The 20,626-nt window shown below is 41.5% G+C and overlaps 1 protein-coding gene across 6 annotated transcripts in view; it reads right to left on the reverse strand.

Moving 5' to 3' along the window:
• The window catches only part of DPY19L1 (dpy-19 like C-mannosyltransferase 1), a 137,051-nt gene that overhangs the window by 14,984 nt on the left and 101,441 nt on the right, over window positions 1-20,626 (reverse strand). For all 6 annotated transcript variants that reach the window (XM_072153270.1, XM_072153273.1, XM_072153271.1 and 3 more), the window contains 3 exons: window positions 16,619-16,720; window positions 15,086-15,157; window positions 12,929-12,990 (listed from right to left, as the gene is read on the reverse strand). In XM_072153270.1, coding sequence (XP_072009371.1) covers window positions 12,929-12,990; window positions 15,086-15,157; window positions 16,619-16,720 — 236 coding nt within the window. The remainder of the gene's footprint in view (window positions 1-12,928; window positions 12,991-15,085; window positions 15,158-16,618; window positions 16,721-20,626) is intronic.

Raw genomic sequence — 20,626 nt, forward strand, 5'->3', positions numbered from 1 at the left:
ACAAATCCAATAGACGTATATACGTCCCCCATAGAAGGCAATGGGCGCACAGTGCCATACAAGAGTGTGGGGAAAAGAAAGGACACATCTGTCATATATCGCTGTGGAGAGGGGGTTGGGGTGAGCAGGGGGTACGGCGGGCATAATGTTGTGTGAATGTAGCCTTAAATAATTTAACATGGTATCCCTGGAGCGCCTGAGGGAGGCCGAGAACAGCTCAGGCCCTACCTAGAAGTATAATAATGCACACCACTCTCAGGTTTAGACGGGTCTCGTACATGGGAGTGGCAGGGAGGAGGAGGGAGGAAGCGCCCCTCAAGCTGCAACGGGCATGCATAATTATGCATATAGAGAGTGCCCAAGCTGTTCTCCACCTCCCTCAAGCACTCCAGGGCTGCAGTTTACAGGCATTTAAAGTCTTTTTCTCTGCAAACAGACCGCTCCTGGACTTCAGCTTTACAGATCCTTGCTCTGCAGTACCACAGCACATGCAAGTAATCTGTGGTCAAAACCACTTAATAGCAGCGCCTGATTTCCAATAAAAAGCAACTAAACAAAAGAGGAGTAATTAATATTTGAATGGAGGTCCCGGTGGCTATAAGGTACTGAGTGGAATACTGACACTGCCAGAGACATTTATTTTGAATCAATATACAAGTATGCCTTAGGAGTTGATATTATTTTGTAATAAATCGTGAGCCACAGATTATTTGAACAAGGAGGCGGTAGTGGGAGTTAGAACCGTGTACATAGGAGGTGCCATGGTGCACTGAGGTAGCTGTAAACGCCATGATATTCTAAATGACAAATAAACTGCTCTTAGCCTTTTAAGCCAAAGAAAAAGAATCAGAAGCAGAAGCGGTGATTTGTGATTTCTGCGAGCTGAACACATTTATTAGAACTTGTGCAGGATGTGCCAATCTTCTCAATGGTCCATTTCTTATGGTTCAGTCAATTACAATGGTCAAGCTGGGAACGGAAGTCAGTCAACTCTTCAGTTTAAAGAAATAATGCATTTTCCATCCCTTAAACTCTTGTTTTTTTTTACAGTTAGAAGACAACATAGGTCTAAAGGAAGAAATGAAGCATACAAACACATATTACAATCTTTATTGTAGAAAGAAGAGATAGGTAATAAAAATGATGCAAGTGCCACATGCAGCTGACCAACTGGCCGTGTGAAGTGACTGAGAACAGAACATCCCGCTGTTCTGTTGTATTTGTTGCTGTGTAGAGTAAGTCCTCAAAACACAATGAGCAGCGGTAGGGCTTAAAACACTTGGAGCTGAATCTGCTCCAGGTATTATTTCCGTCTCAATTGTTATTGCCATGCAGCTAATACAACTACAAAGCTCACAGGACATCAGAGTTAAAAGATAAAATAAGATGCAAAGTTTGTTCACAGGATCAGATAAGACTTGACTTTGACCATGAGGAAAGGAAATAATCAGCACAGAAGGATGATTACTCCAGGCTAGGAGGAAGTAGTTTATTTTAAGATTATTATTATTTTTTTTTATTAAAAAAAAGGAATGGCTCAATCCATTAAAAAAGGTATAGTTCTTAGCAACAACAAACTATATTAAACTACTGTAAACAGAATTTAACGCTGAGGAACAATAACCCCTTACTGAAATGGACATAACCGTACCTTATTGAAAGTAACTTATCCTATATACTCGAGTATAAGCCAAGTTTTTCAGCACAATTTTTGTGCTGAAAATAAACTCAGTACGCACTATACCGAGGACATCACAGATGTTGCGGTCCTGGCACCGTCCTGAAGAAAAAAGAGGCGCTGCAGACGGAGCTGTAGCGAACATGAAGATGGAAACGGAGCTGCTCGGGCAGTCGGAGTACAAAGGTTTTTTTTATTCTTTACGGGCTGGCAGGCTATTTACTGCAGGGTGCTGCTGGCAGGCTATTTACTGCAGGGTGCTGCTGGCAGGCTATTTACTGCAGGGTGCTGCTGGCAGGCTATTTACTGCAGGGTGCTGCTGGCAGGCTATTTACTGCAGGGTGCTGCTGGCAGGCTATTTACTGCAGGGTGCTGCTGGAAGGCTATATACTGCAGGGTGCTGCTGGCAGGCTATATACTGCAGGGTGCTGCTGGCAGGCTATATACTGCAGGGGGCTGGCAGGCACTGTAGGGGGCTGGCAGGCTATATACTGCAGGGGGCTGGCAGGCTATATACTGCAGGGGGCTGCTGGCAGGCTATATACTGCAGGGTGCTGCTGGCAGGCTATATACTGCAGGGTGCTGCTGGCAGGCTATTTACTGCAGGGTGCTGCTGGCAGGCTATATACTGCAGGGTGCTGCTGGAAGGCTATATACTGCAGGGTGCTGCTGGCAGGCTATATACTGCAGGGGGCTGGCAGGCACTGTAGGGGGCTGGCAGGCTATATACTGCAGGGGGCTGGCAGGCTGTATATAACAGAGGGCTGGTAGGCTATATATAACAGAGGGCTGGCAGGCTATATACATCAATGACATTTCAGTCACACCTCAGGTGACTAAATAACTGATCAGTGACCCCTCTACCTGTTCTGTGTATTTATTTGGCAGACCCCATTTTTAAATATTACTGTAGCTTTTCTGTATTAGTGCATCAGAGATGGAATGTCCACACATGTTACAGAGCTCTAAAGCGACTTTATCATCTATGAATTGCTCTGTCCAGGCAAACTGTCCGTAGCTTATGTCTTTCTGTTCAGAGCAGTTTTACAGTTCCAAATATAATAGGCAAGAGATTTTATTCTGCAGAAGAAACTTATGATAGTAAAGATGAATTTTTTATTTCATCTTCATCTTATGAGTCAGATGAACCCCCTGCACGAAGCAGAAGAGTTGCTAGTCCTGTGCAAGCTAGCCCAAGTGATGATATGTCGATACGCCCTCAAATTCCCAATTTCACCGCTTCACCTGTGATAGGCACACAAACATCAGAATTTTCTTTTTAAAAAGATATTTTTTAGATCTATTTTTCACAGATGAATAAACTTGATGGTCCAGTAGACTAACCTGTATTCAAGTAAACTTCTTATAAACAACCCTGAATCACACAATGCAAAAGCGCAAAACTAAATCATTTTCTTCTTTAACCCTTCTTGAAAATGTAAAATTTGGGACTAATGGGGCATTTTCAAAACACAGCAACAATTTATGTGGTGCTCAATAAGAATATCAACTCTTATTAGTAAATACATTAAATGTTGCAATACTAAATACTTACCCATCACAGTGTTCCAATGATGACAACTACTGTATGGTGTATGAGCAGCGTCAGAGTTGTCGATCACCTCCTAGGAGATTTTCCCCGTCGGTTCATGCCATGTCTATTCCACTGACGGGGCACTAACCAGTGGAGGCAATCTCGGTACATGGGAGTTGCAGGGGCAGGGTTGTTTGGAAAGGACTAATCTGAGACACAGTAACCATTATTTTCTGACTACTTTAGAAAAGCTGACACTGACTCTTATTTTATAGTTTCATAGTTTCTACGGTTGAAAAAAAAGACACTTGTCCATCAAGTTCAACCAAGGAAGGGAAGGGATTGGATGAGGAAGGGATTTAGGGGAAACAATTCTATATAACATAACCGTCAATGTTATTTAGGTGTAAAAAGGCATCTAGACCCTTCTTGAAGCTCTCCGCTGTCCCTGCTGTGACCAGCGCCTGAGGCAGGCTATTCCACAGATTGACCGTTCTCATAGTAAAAAAGCCCTGTCGCCTCCGGTGATTAAACCTTGATTTCTCCAAACGGAGAGAGTGCCCCCTCGTCTTTTGATTTGATCTAATCTGAAACAACTTACCACCATATTTTTTGTATGGACCATTCATATATTTAAATAAATTAATCATGTCCCCTCGTAGTCGTCTCTTTTCCAGACTAAATAAATCTAGTTGTTTTAATCTTTCTTCATAACTGAGACCCTCCATACCCCTTATCATTTTTGTGGCTCTACGTTGAACCCTCTCCAGCTCCAGGGCATCCTTTTTATGGACCGGTGCCCAGAACTGGACAGCATATTCCAGGTGTGGCCGAACCAGTGCCTTGTATAGTGGTAATATTACATCCCTATCACGAGAGTCCATACCACTTTTGATACATGACAAGATCCTACTGGCTTTAGAGGCAGCTGATTGACATTGCATGCTGTTATTCAATTTATGATCTACTAGTACCCCCAGGTCCTTCTCAACAAGGGACTCTCCCAGATTTACTCCCCCAAGGACATATTTTGCCTTTGGATTATTGGCCCCCAGGTGCATAACCTTACATTTATCCACATTAAACCTCATTTGCCAAGTGGATGACCAAACATTCAGTTTGTCCAAGTCACCCTGCAGCCTATGAACATCCTCCATAGACTGTATTACACTACACAGTTTGGTGTCATCTGCAAAAATAGACACAGTGCTATTAATTCCTACCTCTATATCATTAATAAATATATTAAATAGTAGTGGGCCAAGCACAGAACCCTGGGGTACACCACTCATAACTGGTGACCATTCCGAGTAGGAATCATTGACCACAACTCTCTGGATACGATCCTTCAGCCAGTTTTCAGTCCAATTGCAAATGATTTCTGCCAAACCAATAGCCCTAATTTTACCCATCAGGCGTCTATGAGGGACAGTGTCAAATGCCTTTGCAAAGTCCAAGAACACAATATCCACAGCTGCTCCTCCATCCAGACACCTGCTCACCTCTTCATAGAAGCAGATAAGGTTATAATCTGGTTTATGTTGAAAACACTCATTGTGCATATATCACTGGTTTTCCGAGTTACAGCATTTACCACCTATGGTTTCCTGCTTGGACACAGGGAAAGGAGAGAAAATGGTATTTAATGTGATTACTAATAAAAGTTGATATTTAAATTGAGTACCACATATACTGTTGCTGTATTTATATAAACTAGTATTGGTATCTCCTTTTGGTCTAATGGGGTATTTATGGCAAAAAGTGTAATTTTTACTTGCCACTGTTAATACATTTTAAGTTAACTTGTGCAGTCAAAATGCTCATTATACTTATACATGATTAAATCCTTTAGGATTGTATACTTATACATGATTAAATCTTCTAGTTTCTGAAATGGGGTCAATTGTTGAGGTTTTACAACGTTACATCTGGGTCTCTGCTAACATGTCATGCACCCAAAAACTGTCTAAGCAACTTCTGCTCTCCAAAAGCCCAACTGTGCTGCATTCCGTGTGTGCCCTACTGTGTGCCCATACAGAGGTTTACAAGTGGGGTGTTTTGTAATAGGGAGAAATTCTGTAACACAATTACATAATGCATTTCCTCCTTTGAGCTCCTCTTTGGGACTAAAGGGACATTTTATGACCAAAAAATGTAATTCTTCATTTTTACTGGCCAAGGTTAATAAATTCTATGAAAAATGTGTGGGTCAAAATTCTCACTTTACCCTTTAATTATATCCTTGAGTGGTCTAGTTTCCAAAAAATGGTATCACTTATTGAGGTTTCTGATATTATGGTACCAAAGGGGCTTTGCAAGTGCATAACAAAAATGAATGCCTTAACCCCTTAAGGACGCAGGGTTTTTTCGCTCATTTCCACCTTCAAAAATCCATAACTTTTTCATTTTTACGTGTACAGACCTGTGTGAGGGCTTATTTTGTGCGTAACAAATTTTACTTTCCTGTAATGTTATTTATTTTAACATGCCGTGTACTGCGAAGCTGAAAATAAATTCCAAATGTGGAAAAATTGAAAAAAACGTCACGTTCTTGTGGGCTCAGTTTTTACGACTTTTACTAGGCACTCAAAATAACACCTCAGCTTTATTCTTTGGTTCGGTGCGATCGCGGTGATACCAAATTTATACAGGTTTTATTGTGTTTTAATACATTTTCAAAAATTAAACGAATGTGTACAAAAAAGAAAAATCTTCTGAAGCGAGTAACTGTTTCATACTTTGGCGCACGGAGTTGTGTGAGGTGTAATTTTTTGCAAAATGAGCCGACGTTTGCATTCCTACCATTTTGAGGTCTGTGCAACATTTTGATAATTTTTTATGTGATGTAAAAATGTGTAAAAGTCGCATTTCGGACATTTGGGCGCCATTTCCCGTCTCGGAGGTCACCGCCGACAGTTTTTATATTTTGATAGATCGGGCATTTTGGGGCGCGGCGATAGCTAATGTGTCTGTGATTTTTACAGTTTATTATGTCTTATATCAGTTCTAGCGAAAGGGGGGTGATTTGAATTTTTAATATTTTATTAATTTTTTTATTTTTTAAACTTTTTTAAAACTTTTTTTTCACTAATTCTTAGACCATCTAGGGTATATTAACCTTCTGTATTGCAATGTATGGCATTTTAGCAGCTCATTCATTACAATGAGCCACTGGCTCATTGTAATGAATCTGCAGAAGCCATTAAGCCTCGGGTCAAACGAAGACTCGAGGCTACCATGGCAGCCGATCGCCGCCCCTCCCCGACTATGTTCGGGGGCGCGGCGATCGGAATAAAGATTGCGGCGCCCACGCGCCGCCGCCTTTTAAATGCCGCGGGCGACATTTCCGGCGGCAATCAAAGTGTTAATAGCCGCGATCGGTTATTAGCGGTGGGGGTTTGCTGCAATATGCAACAACCCCCACCTTTGTATGAAGAGGACTCAGCCGTGAGCCCTCTTCATACATTCCCTATACCTCTGCGCCGTAGAGCTACGGCGCAGAGCATTAAGGGGTTAAAAACTGCCCTCTAAAAGACCAATGGTGCTACTTCCCTTATGTGCCCTGTGTTGAGCCCACAAAGCTATTTATATACACATATGGGGTACTTTAATAATATGCTTACTTAACCAAGGTTTAGGTTATTTATTCCAAAAATTAAAGATAAATGAGATTTGTTAATTAGATGTAAATTTTGTTGTAATCCTGGTTCATAACCCAAAGGATTAAAAACTTTCTAATTGCAGTTGAAAATAGTATTAGGGGTGCAGTTTTTAAAATTGAGCCATTTTTAGAGTGATTTTAATAAATATGCCTTAAAAGGCCTTTTTCGGGATTGAGATAGTTCCTAAAAAATGGGTTTTGAAATTTTCTTTTAAATGTGGAAAATTGCTTTTGGAATTCTAGGCTTTTTCACGTGCTGAAAAAAAAAATCTAAGAATGCTTAAAAAATGATGCCAGCATAAAGCAAAAACAAATGAAATAAAGGATGTGCACCTCTTGAACATGATGCAATAACTATTTTTATTGTGGTAAAGACAGTGTAAACACTATCTTGACCACAATAAAAAAAAAATATTGATTTATATTTAAGTGGTGCACAGCCTTTATTTCATTTATTAATTTTGGGCATGATCTCGATACGGACATCAAGAGACACACCCAGCTTCGAGGTGCTGACCGTTTGTATATATCAATTGATAAATCCAACACATGATAAATGTAAATTAGGCTGGGTTCACATCATGTTACTTGCCATATGTTGTAAGGACACGTAAGGGGCTTATGAGTTTTCCTTACAATGTATGGCACCGACATATCCCACTCTATGCTTATACGGTGGGAAATGTCTGCATTCCACCTTTTTTTTTTTTCTTTGGAGAACAAGGTCCTATACCTTTACCTTTTCTGGTACATGTAAAATTTTTGGTACCCTACATGTGGTGATCCTGATAGAAGTGTATAATATCACCTTTGTTTTCTTAAGTTGATATAACAGATATAGTGGCTGTTTATCTTTAATAACCTCTTTTCGATTACACTAGGCTTTTGCATTTGCACTAAGGGTTTGACGTTTGACTATTTACAATATGGTGATGTCACCTATATACAGTTAGGGCCAGAAATATTTGGACAGTGACACAATTTTCGCGAGTTGGGCTCTGCATGCCACCACATTGGATTTGAAGTGAAACCTCTACAACAGAATTCAAGTGCAGATTGTAACGTTTAATTTTAAGGGTTGAACAAAAATATCTGATAGAAAATGTAGGAATTGTACACATTTCTTTACAAACACTCCACATTTTAGGAGCTCAAAAGTAATTGGACAAATAAACATAACCCAAACAAAATATTTTTATTTTCAATATTTTGTTGCAAATCCTTTGGAGGCAATCAATGCCTTAAGTCTGGAACCCATGGACATCACCAAACGCTGGGTTTACTCCTACTTAATGCTTTGCCAGGCCTTTACAGCCGCAGCGTTCAGGTCTTGCTTGTTTGTGGGTCTTTCCGTCTTAGGTCTGGATTTGAGCAAGTGAAATGCATGCTCAATTGTGTTAAGATCTGGTGATTGACTTGGCCATTGCAGAATGTTCCACTTTTTTGCACTCATGAACTCCTAGGTAGCTTTGGCTGTATGCTTGGGGTCATTGTCCATCTGTACTATGAATCGCCGTCCGATCAACTTTGCAGCATTTAGCTGAATCTGGGCTGAAAGTATATCCCGGTACACTTCAGAATTCATCCGGCTACACTTGTCTGCTGTTATGTCATCAATAAACACAAGTGACCCAGTGGCATTGAAAGCCATGCATGCCCATGCCATCACGTTGCCTCCACCATGTTTTACAGAGGATGTGCTGTGCCTTGGATCATTTGCAGTTCCCTTTCTTCTCCAAACTTTTTTCTTCCTATCATTCTGGTACAGGTTGATCTTTGTCTCATCTGTCCATAGAATACTTTTCCAGAACCGAGCTGGCTTCTTGAGGTGTTTTTTGGCAAATTTAACTCTGGCCTGTCTATTTTTGGAATTGATGAATGGTTTGCATCTAGATGTGAACCCTTTGTATTTACTTTCATGGAGTCTTCTCTTTACACAGATACACCTACTTCACTGAGAGTGTTCTGGACTTGTTGATGTTGTGAACGGGTTCTTCTTCACCAAAGAAAGTATGCGGCGATCATCCACCACTGTTGTCATCCGTGGACGCCCAGGCCTTTTTGAGTTCCCAAGCTCACCAGTCAATTCCTTTTTTCTCAGAATGTACCTGACTGTTGATTTTGCTACTCCAAGCATGTCTGCTATCTCTCTGATGGATTTTTTCTTTTTTTTTCAGCCTCAGGATGTTCTGCTTCACCTCAATTGAGAGTTCCTTTGACCGTATGTTGTCTGGTCACAGCAACAGCTTCCAAATTCAAAACCACACACCTGGAATCAACCCCAGACCTTTTAACTACTTCATTGATTACAGGTTAATGAGGGAGACGCCTTCAGAGTTAATTGCAGCCCTTAGAGTCCATTGTCCAATTACTTTTGGTCCCTTGAAAAAGAGGAGGCTGTGCATTACAGAGCTAGGATTCCTATACCCTTTCTCCGATTTGGATGTGGAAACTCTCATATTGCAGCTGGGATTGTGCACTTTCAGCCCATATTATATATATAATTGTATTTCTGAACATGTTTTTGTAAACAGCTAAAATAACAAAACTTGTGTGACTGTCGAAATATTTCTGGCCCTAACTGTATATATCCAAATCTACATATTGCCTTCTCCTCAGTGTTCCATTACTGTTGATCAACATTATAGTGGTTCGATGTTAGCTGTAAGTTATTGTATGCACAGGCCTGTGTACTTCATTTCTTTACACAGCAGTACGCAGGTTAGTTAAGTGCTGCATGCACAAGAGTTCGGTAATGATTATATTTTTATACATTCTGATGGGGAATTGGGAAATGCGTAATGCAGTACTCTTTAACTTTGTCTTATATAGACTTAGATCACCTATTGCACATGTGTGATGCAACTATGGGATAAGGACCCTGTTGCACAGCATGGTTTTGGATAGGCCCCAAGGGCAACGAGTGGAAGACTGCTTAAAACTTGTGATGGACATTTTGAGTTGATGATGCAGTTCGGACTGTAACGCCCCAGCCGTATTTCATGAAGTTGTCAACAACATTTCAGGGATCTGCTCTATACTTGTGTGGTAGTCTATCTTGACGACATTCTGGTATTCTCCGCAGACTTTACATCCCACCAGTTCTACGTACGGCAAATTCTTGGATGACTTCGGGCCAACTGCCTATATGCTAAGCTTGAGAAATGTCAATTTCACCAGCGGGGTCTTCCTTTCCTCTGCTATATTATCTCCGACAGGAGTCTCCAGATGGATCTGGCCAAACAGTCCAGAGGTTCCTGGGCTTTGCAAACTATTACCGGCAGTATACCCTCATTTCTTCACTCGTGTCCCCCATCGTGCCATTCACCAAGAAGGGTGCCAAGCCCTGTCTACGGTCTTCGGCAGCTGATAAAGCCTTCAAGGTTGAAAGCTGCCTTTTCTTCAGCCCCAGTTCTCACTAGGCCTGACACTGAAAAGCCCTTTCATTCGGAAGCTGACGCATCCTCCATAGGTGCTGGGGCGGTGATCACCCAGAAAGGGCCCAAAGGCCAAACTATTACTTGTGGCTTTTTTCCATAGGAGATGGAGAACTTCTGGCCATCAAACTTCTCCTGGAAGAATGGCGATATCTTCTGGAGGGAGCTCACCATCCGGTCTGCTTATATACAGATCATAAAAATCTCCTGTATCTCCAGACAAAGTCTCAACCCTAGCCAAGCCCGTTGGTCACTCTTCTTCTCACCTGATCCACTTGCGTCCTGTGGAGAAGAACATGAAGGCTGATGCCCTTTTATGTGCCTCAGAAGTCATTGGAGAGGAGCCGCCTCCTCGGCATATTATTGCTCCTTAAAGACTAGTTGTTGCTGCTCCTGTGGATCTCTCACAGCTTCCCCCCGGCAAGACGCATGTCCGACCGGCACTGTGACAGAGGATATTGTCTTGGGAACATTGTTCATGTCCGGCTGGGCATCCTGGGGTGAAGCGCTCTGTAGTCCTCATCTCCCGTTTCTACTGGTGGCCTGACCTGGTCAAAGATGTTCGTGATTTTGGGGGTTCCTGCACATCCTGTGCTTTTAAAAGCCACCTTGCCTAAAATCAGCTAGTCTACTATTGCCGTTGCAGACAACAGCTGTCCGTGGTCTCACGTGGCCATGGACTTCAACACGGATCTTCTTTCTTTTTCTGGGAATACTTTCATCTGGGTGGTAACAGGCCACTTCTCCAAGATGTCCCATTTTGTGACTCCACATCTGCCGTCAACTCCTCGTCTTGCCAGCCTGTTCTTCACCAACATCTTCCTGCTACATGGACATCCTGAGCACATCGTCTATGATCAGGGGGTCTTGTTTGTTTCACACTTCTGGCGTTCTCTCTGGAGAACTTCAAGAGAAGTTGGAATTCTCCTCAGCGTACCACCCTCAGTCCAATGGTCAAGTTGAGAGGGTTAAGCAGACTCTCTGATGTTACCTCCGTCATTTTGTTTCTGCCCGACAGGACGATTGGTCCACTCTGTTACCGTGGGCATAATTCCTTAGACTCCCTGTGGCGTCCGACGTTCATGCTGTGGAGGAATTGGTCAGAGATCTTGAGTTCATCTGGAGGAAGATTCATCTCTCCCTACTTCGGCCGTCCACCCGCACCAAAACCCAGGCCGACAAGAGACGCAGGCCTCCTCCAGTCTTCTCTCTGGGTGATAAAGTGCAGCTTTCTTCAAGATATGAGAGGCTGAAGATCCCCAGCAACAAGCTGCCTCCTCACTATCTGGGTCCATTTGAGGTGCTGAAATGTTCCTGATGAAACCTGTCATCAAGAATCGATTCTCCCGGCAAGTACCTCTTCCTGCTCCTGAAGCTGATGTTTCTGGTGTCTTCGAGTTAAAAGAGGTCATTGATATGAAGATAGTCAGAGGGAGACGATTCCATCTTGTCGACTGGAGGGGGTTCGGCCCAGAGGAGAGGTCTTAGGAACTTGAGGAGAACATCCTGGATCGTGCTCTTCTACACCGGTTCCTCCGGTCCAAGAAGAGGGGGGAGGCAAAGGGGGGTACTGTCACAGGTGCTCTTGCGACCTATCTCCCGGGTCGCAGGCGCACCCGTGCTGCTCTGCGCTGTCCCGGGCGAGTCACTCACCGTTAAAGGGCTAGCACGCGGTTAATGGCCATTTTCAGCAATATTATTTAAAGGGAACCTACCACCACGGATCTACCTGTAAAGGTAGATCGGTGTTAGGTGGATCTATAGGACATGAGGATAGCCCTTTTAAGGGCTAATCGTCAGATCCCAGTAATTTCTGAATAACTTTTATTCCCCTAATATGTACATTTTCTAAAGAGGCTACTGGGGTGTGGAGTAGCCGGAGATGAGGCTACACAGCGCGGCTACTCCACGGCCTAGTAGCCTCTTCCATCCTTCTACCCGAAATCTTCGCTATGAGGAGCTTTGGAGCAGTGAACATGCAGGTGCGAGCTTGCGAGTTCTGTGCAGACGGCAGGTATCTCGGACGAGTTTCAGAAAACATATGCATATGAAAGTATCTATACACATATCTACATTGTTGGCTCTGAAAAAATAAAAGACAATCTTTGGCAAAGTGTCCCTTTTTTCACAATCTTGTTGATTACTTTAAAGATCAGTCATTGTGCGATGTATATAAGTAATAACACCATGTTAGGGCTTTCAAACACACATAAAGATTAAATATATTACTTCCACATACAATTTAGAAGACATTGGGCCACATTTACTTACCTGTCTTGAGGCGATCCCCGAAAGTGCATTGTCTGATCGGAATGCACTCTGCCGCAATTCAATAAGATTGTGTATCTTTCGCTTCCCCGCTCAGGTCCGCCGGGGTTCACCATCTTTTTCCTGGTCTATATGAGTGCATTGTCTTGCGATACAATTGGAATGTTAAATCCCGCGCTCAGTCCGAATCAGTCGGATCGTCAAACGGCCCACCCCCCGATTTCTGCCGCGCCACAGTCCCGTCGCGTGTGACACAATCCCCAGTTAAATACCTGTCACAACGAAATTGCGATCCGCGGAGCCTTAGTAAATCAGCCCCCATATGTGGGTTACCAAAGAAAGAAAATTACCTTTCGCTATGTTGTGCCCTGCTGTTGTTTTGTCTACTTGATGCAAGTATATCTTTAAATGTCTGCATAAAAGAAGGAAAAAAAAAAAAGCAAATCATGTCACATCAAAATATATAGAATTTTAATCATGGATGACAAAATTCTCTGTTGCAAAAAAAAAAAAAAAAGCACACACACACACACACACACACACACACACACATATATATTAATTATATACTATATATACTCGAGTACAAGCCAAGTTTTTCAGCACAAAATTTGTGCTGAAAAACCGTAACTCTGCTTATACTCGAGTCTATAAAAAATTAAACACTGACATCCCCTGTAGGTCCTCTACTGCTTCCGATGCTCCAGTGCCTCCTTGGGTCCTCTTGAGGTTCTTCCGCTCCTCTTCGGTTCCCCTTGTGATGCCGGTGGCTCACAAACAATGACCTCGGCAAGCGGTTGACGTCATTCTGTGTGTCGGCTGAGTGTGAAGACCGGAAGAGGAGCGGAATGACCGGAAGAGGAGCCAAAAAACTCAAAGAGGACACAAAGGACCCGAAGAAGCAGCGGAGCATCGGAAGCAGAAGAGGACCCAAGGCGACGTCGGAAAGGTGAGTACAGCATGCCGGCTATTTATTTATTTAATATATAATATATTACACACTACGGGGGGGGGGGGGTGTTCTGCCAGGCTATACCACTACGGGGGAGCTGGCAGGCTATACCACTACGGGGGAGCTGGCAGGCTATACCACTACGGGGGAGCTGGCAGGCTATACCACTACGGGGGAGCTGGCAGGCTATACCACTACATGGGGAGCTGGCAGGCTATACCACTACATGGGGAGCTGGCAGGCTATACCACTACATGGGGAGCTGGCAGGCTATACCACTACATGGGGAGCTGGCAGGCTATACCACTACATGGGGAGCTGGCAGGCTATACCACTACATGGGGGGGCTGGCAGGCTATACCACTACATGGGGGGGCTGGCAGGCTATACCACTACATGGGGGGGGCTGGCAGGCTATACCACTACATGGGGGGCTGGCAGGCTATATACCAGTGATGGCGAACCTTTTATAGGCCGAGTGCCCAAGCTACAACAAAGACCTGCTTATTTATCGCAAAGTGCCAACACAGAAATTTAATTGGTGATTTATACTCCTTTCTCTGTCACAGTTTTCATTGATACCAGTCCCTGAGGACACCAATAAAGCAGAAAATAGTCCCAGGTACAGCTGTCACTTTAAAATAGCTATGTGCACAGCAAGTCCTGGGCTGTCTGGGACTGCAGGAAGATACCTGGAGTCATCTCTGGTGATGGCCTGAGTGCCCACAGAAAGGGCTCTGAGTGCCACCTCTGGCACCAGTGCCATAGGTTAGCCATCACTGCTATATACTATAGGGGGCTGGAAGGCTACCTCGGCTTGTTTGTATATATACACACACACACACACACACATACACACACACACATACATACATACCACACACACACTACTGCTCAAAAGTTTGGGGTCACTTAAATTTGTTTTATTTTTTATAAACATTTTACAGGTTTTAGATAACATACAATACAAATTACACAATCTCACAATCTAGCCCCGTGGACTTGTTACAATATCGGTCATTACAAATGAGCATTGATATTACTGTAGATCAAATTGCAAACACTTATCACTTGCTTGAAATATATGCTCACTTGTATCTCCTAACCACTTCAGCCTTAGGCTACATTTGCACAAACGTATGCCCGCTCGGCTACAGCCGAGAGGAGGAGGGGTGACTCCTAACTAATATGTGTAAAGTAAAACTAGATGTATTAAAACGGTCTAAAAGTGTATGTTAATGATGGCAAATTTGTTGCACTGCTAGATATCGAACCTTCTTATAGTCATCAGCAGACACAGAGATAAATATGGAGTCCATGACTTTCCAGTTTACCTTTTAGACGGTTTTAGTATATCTGCCTACATTTAAGTTTTATAGGAGAGCATAAATTATATACATATTTATGATATGTTACTTACCTTGAGAATATTTGGTTATGTTAAAATAAAATTTATTAAGCATTGAATAAAGTAAAAATAAAAATTTTATGTGAGTTAGAGTAAAAAAGGTTAAACCGGTTCCCTAGACATTATGCCACTACTGAGAATACTTACCCGAATGCATATGGTTAAAAACACAAGGGTAACTAATGGAAGTATCAGAGTCTTTAAATATCTCCATGGTGTCTAATAATAGAAGAAATAAGAAAAAATACATTCTGATTCAGGTAAAACCATTTACTAAAAGGAAAACATTATTTACAATCATTTACTTCAAGGAAATGTGGAACTAGTAGCTTTTCTATTATATACTGTACAAAGCACTATATAATAATGCCATTTACAGGACTAAAAACATTACTGGAGTATACTCTAAACTATGTTTGATGCTTTCTAAGGTTGGCTTTCTAAATACCTTGTAGCATATGAAAATAAAAAAATAGATCAAAAGCATTTAAAACAAAACAATAACAGTACAGCAGTCTACATGGCGAAGTCATTAGTAGAACGGGGTAATTTTCACATTCTTCTTCAGTGATGCACTAGATAGCTAGAGCCCTATTTGTAACAATTTAGTTGGTTTATGTTACGTCAGAATTTTATGGTGCATGGACTAGACCACATCCCTTTCCTAAGGCCTCGCCCCTTTTTTGGACAAGTCAGAAAACAGCCCGAAAATGGTCTACATAAATAAATGTGGTACACAGTCTTCAGGTGCACATTACTCCAGTATTGCAGCGTAAACAGATGATTACATCTTCCCTAATGTCTAGTAAAGGATGTGATGCAATAACCCTGCTGTCTTACACAACAGGGTTATTGCTGCCAATCATATTCAGTAAAAACTGTGGTCTAAGGGTTAGGACATAGTAGTATTTCTCATGAAATGAAATGACAATTCTGAATAATTTTTCCTAATACAGGTGGCCTGTTATATGGATACACCTAAATAAAATCTGTGTCCTCCCACGGCCACCGTCAGTCCGCATACACCGAACAGTTACGGGCCCACGGGCCGTGCGTTCCAGCTATTCTGCTGTCTTCCAGAACGTTGTGTTCCAGCAACTAACATCCGGCTATCACATCCTCACTAAGACTCTTTAGAAACATGTAAGAATACACAGTGATAAGGGCTGCATCCTTTACGTATGTTTGTACCTCTTTATGGTACTAATGATAATGTAATGTTTACTATATTTTATGGTATTTTATGGTTGTTTTGAAAATAACTGCTATGACATAATTTCCTGTATAACTGTTATTTAAACATTTACTGCATGACATTGTACACAGACCTGACGAAGCATCCAGTCATTAGGACGTGAAATGCACTGTCTTTTATAGATTATTTATTGTTTTTATTCTTTCTAATAAAACTCCTTTTTAACTTGCGCCAGAACAAAGGTCCTATTTTTTCCAAAACACTTGCAAGGAATCCAACTTATTTTGTTCCAGTGCAACACTCAAAGTTATTGAGAATTTCATTAAAAGGGTGTGCTTGGTTTCAACATAACTTTATTCTTTCATGAATTATTTACAAATTTATGACCTCTTATAAAATGTGTTCAATGTGCTTCCCATTGTGTTGGATTGTCAAGGCAACCCTCGTCTCCCACTCTGACCATTACTACTGGCATGTTTCCTTACCTCATTTTCCATAAAGTCAAATTCAGGAGCACATGTATACATCAATGTGTCAAAATCTTTATAACTTGTAAATTTTGACTTCAGTATATTGAAGATATGAGCCTGAAAAAAATTTGATAATATTTATGTATTAAACATATTTCAAACTTGGAATAAAAGTTTATTTCCATCTAAGCAGTTTTAGACAAGTCCTATATCTGTCACTTTGAGGTTACAAAAACAGCCAAGTTGTACCAAAGAAGTGAATAGGAGTTACGGAGAAGTAGAGTGAGCTACACAGAACTAGGGAATTGGCACAGCTCATTGTTCTGTAACTTCTGCAACGTACTGCATATAGCGTGGACACAGGGCAGCACTGATCCCAGTTGTTACAGGTTTGTTTAGCTACAAAATACCTCTCAAATATCAGGAGTCCTATTTCCTGAGGTTTTGTCTGCTGCACAAATATATTGCCTGCATATCTATACATATTATACTGGTAGTCATGTATTCGCTACTGCCCGCTTGTCAGTCTTGTGGGCATCGGCCTGGTTTTATTACCCGTTTGTATACGGGTAATATATGGCTGTTTCCACAATTTACAACCTCTGAGTGGCTGTGTTAAGAATAACCTTTAACTATATTGTGTTTCTCAAGAGTGGGCAAACACATGTGGACTGTATAAACCACACTGCATGCACACAACCATATACAATGTATAAAGTGTGCAGTTGTTTGAATGGACGTGGGTGGGGTGATGGGGCTTAACCGGTCAGCAAAGTGCCCATCTGCACCACAACACCAGGCTGGAATAGGACCTGCTCAATATTTTGCAGCACATTCTTCATGCAGTTAGACCCCGCACCGCGAATAATAGAAGTCAATAGAGGCCATAAGCTAGCCGCAATGTGTGCTGCTAGACCCCCATATAGGGTCATATGCATGAGGCCTAAGCTTGTAACTTTGATATGCTGCTTATATACTTTTGAATTGTTAGACTTCATACCAGTTGTGAGGTTAAGACTAGCAACTTTTGTCTCATTGTATAATATATATTTTATTGTCACTTTGTTTTGTCCTGCTGAAAACTATTTTTTGGGGGAGGAGGGGCAGTGTAGCCATACAAACATATTGTCACTTAACCTCTGTTTTTACCTGGGACAGTCATGTTAGGTTTAGGAGACCTTGTTGTTTCAGGCCTACAAAGACCTTGCAGTTCTAGCCCGAATGTAGCATACATCAATCACTGTCCTGCAGAATGTAACCATTGCTTATGTAGTTTCATTTCTACACAACTACTTTCTGTGGGAATTGAGCAAGTGGTTAATAGATATTGCATACATAGACCTACAATTTATTTTTGCTCTCTAAAAGATAGAGACCCTGAGATGAGCCTCTATAATTTAGGCAGTTTCAGTAATTGATGGGAGCAAGAACAATCAGAGCCAATTTTTCTTTTACATTGTGCCAGATATAGGCAATAATTTCTCAGATAATTATATTTTTATTAGCCAAGGGGAGACATTTTTTCATGTAGGGCTCAAGAAAAATCTTGTTATTGCACTCTTTGTGAATGTCAACAGAGACAAAATATTATTTATTCAAGATTCTCTCCTGATACCTAGTTTAGAGATGTGCTATATGTAAAAAAGGGTTATTAACTACTTATATGTGCCAAAGGAGGTTATAACAAGCAGAACTGCTTTATAGTTTATTCATTAAAAGCCTGAGGAGCATACAATGTAAATGAAGGGAAATTAATGAATGGCAATGAACATGTGCCATTGTGTGAACAAAATAGGGCGGACACTGTAAAGGCAGTCACTACGATGAACTGCATGCTGGACTGTAAAATTAGACATAATGGAGATTAAAAGGAAATAGACCATCAAAATCAATGATAAGCCAGGGACATTTATGCATAAATCACGGCATCATGACTGTGGTAATCTTCTTATATTTGTTATCCATAGCCTCTGTCCTTCTAAAAAATCAACTTTTAAAATGATGCTATCCCAGCCCCTCTGCGATCTGTCTTCACAGACAGTTACACTGCCTCTCGCTGCCTCCTGCTCCCTCAGCACTTATCCAGCAAGCAGGAAGCAGGTTGATTTCATAGAAGTGTGACTCAGTTACATTGTGTTGGTTAATTGTTCCCTTTATGTTTTATTTTACACATTTGTGGGTGATGGCCAAAATGGATTGCGTTTTGCTTTAAGAGTATATGATTCTAATAATTTAGAAAACTGTGGTATAGACCAGCTGTGTTCAGGCTGAACTAAATACTTCCATTTAATAATTGCCAACCGCTCATCTAGACATTACAGACCTGACTTCTGCCATTTTAGAAACACAATTACTTGTGTGTAAAACCTAGATTTTGCAAAGTTTTAACATTTTTCTATTTTGGTACTTTCAGTTTTATTGATTTTCTGAAGATATATGTATTTTTAGAATTCCCTGACATGGAAAGGTTAATTTGCTGCAAAGAGTAGAAGTTTGTAGGATGTAAAAGTGCCTCTTCAAAGTTAATGTGATGCCAATTTTCTTTTGTGCTTATTAAAAGTAGACCAACATAACTTTTTTAAATTGATCAATTTTTATTTTCCGATTGTACTGTATTTTTTTTTATTTTAAGTCTATGATTAAAGGTGCCGCCTGAGCTAAGTCAACAGTATTAATTGATATATTTTAAAGCCGCATCATAGCCATAGAGCGAAATAGTTTGAAGCTCAGATCAGTAAGGAGGTGTATTGACATCACCAATAATGAGTAGTGAAGGCAATAATGATGTTCATTATAAATGTGATATTTATATCTTATCTATGATGTAAATTAAGTGACTGCTGTATCAAAAACCTTACATTGTCTACAAGTCTCAGTCTTTTATGGAACTTACAGGCCAGAGTGAAAATTGGAAGATATTGAACTTAATTATTTATGGTTATATAGATCTAAATATAGATATAGGTTCGTGAATCATAAAAAATTACTGTATTTTTTAAACTAACATACAGTTTTTAGAAAGAAATGTCTGAACTATAGGATGCTTTTTAGCCTAAATCCGCAGAATGCAGCCCTGCCAGAGTTTCCTGACCGCTGTCAGATGAAGTTCTGACAAAGCACTTCGCACGATCTCTGAAAGAGCAGTACCTCTTCACAGCTCTCTTCCTCTCCATGCCAACATTAGTAACAACTGCACAACCTTAGAGTGATGTCAGAAGCATGTGACTACTAACATGCTTCATCCCTATGGATGGGAGGAAAAGTCTACTTAATATTATGGCTGCTCAGAGATATGCAACAGAGAGAGCTGTGTGTGTTTGTGTGAGTGAATGGTTGAATGTAGCAGGGTGAGTGGGATTGATTGAATGGATGGATGTAGCAATGCTGTGTGAAAGTGAATAGATGGATGAAGCAGTGCTGTGTATAATTGATTGGATGTAGCACAGTTTCATCCCTGTTCAAACATTTTCAGCTTCTGGCCGGAATGGAGCCAGGGGATGGAGGGAAAAGTTATATTAATACTGCAGTTGGGACTACATATGCAAAACAGCGGTGTGAGTGAAAGTAAATAATGCAGCAGGGCTAAGCGTGTGAGTAAATGGAAGGATTATTGCAATAGAACTGTGTGGAAGTGAATGGATGAATGAATGCAGCGGCACTGTGTGGGAGTGAATGGATGGATCTATCCAGCAGTGCTGTGTGGGAGTCATTGAAGGGATGAATCCAGCAGTGCTGTGTGGTAGTAAATGGAGGGATGGATTCAGCAGTGCTGTGCAGGAGTGAATGGATGGATCCAGCAGTGCTGTGTGGGAGTGAATGGATGGATCCAGCAGTGCTGTGTGGGAGTGAATGGATGGATCCAGCAGTGCTGTGTGGGGGTGAATGGATGGATGGATCCAGCAGTGTTGTGTGGGGGTGAATGGATGGATGGATCCAGCAGTGTTGTGTGGGGGTGAATGGATGGATGGATCCAGCAGTGCTGTGTGGGGGTGAATGGATGGATGGATCCAGCAGTGCTGTGTG

Source organism: Engystomops pustulosus, chromosome 5, assembly GCF_040894005.1.
Source record: "Engystomops pustulosus chromosome 5, aEngPut4.maternal, whole genome shotgun sequence".
NCBI classification, from domain to species: domain Eukaryota; kingdom Metazoa; phylum Chordata; class Amphibia; order Anura; family Leptodactylidae; genus Engystomops; species Engystomops pustulosus.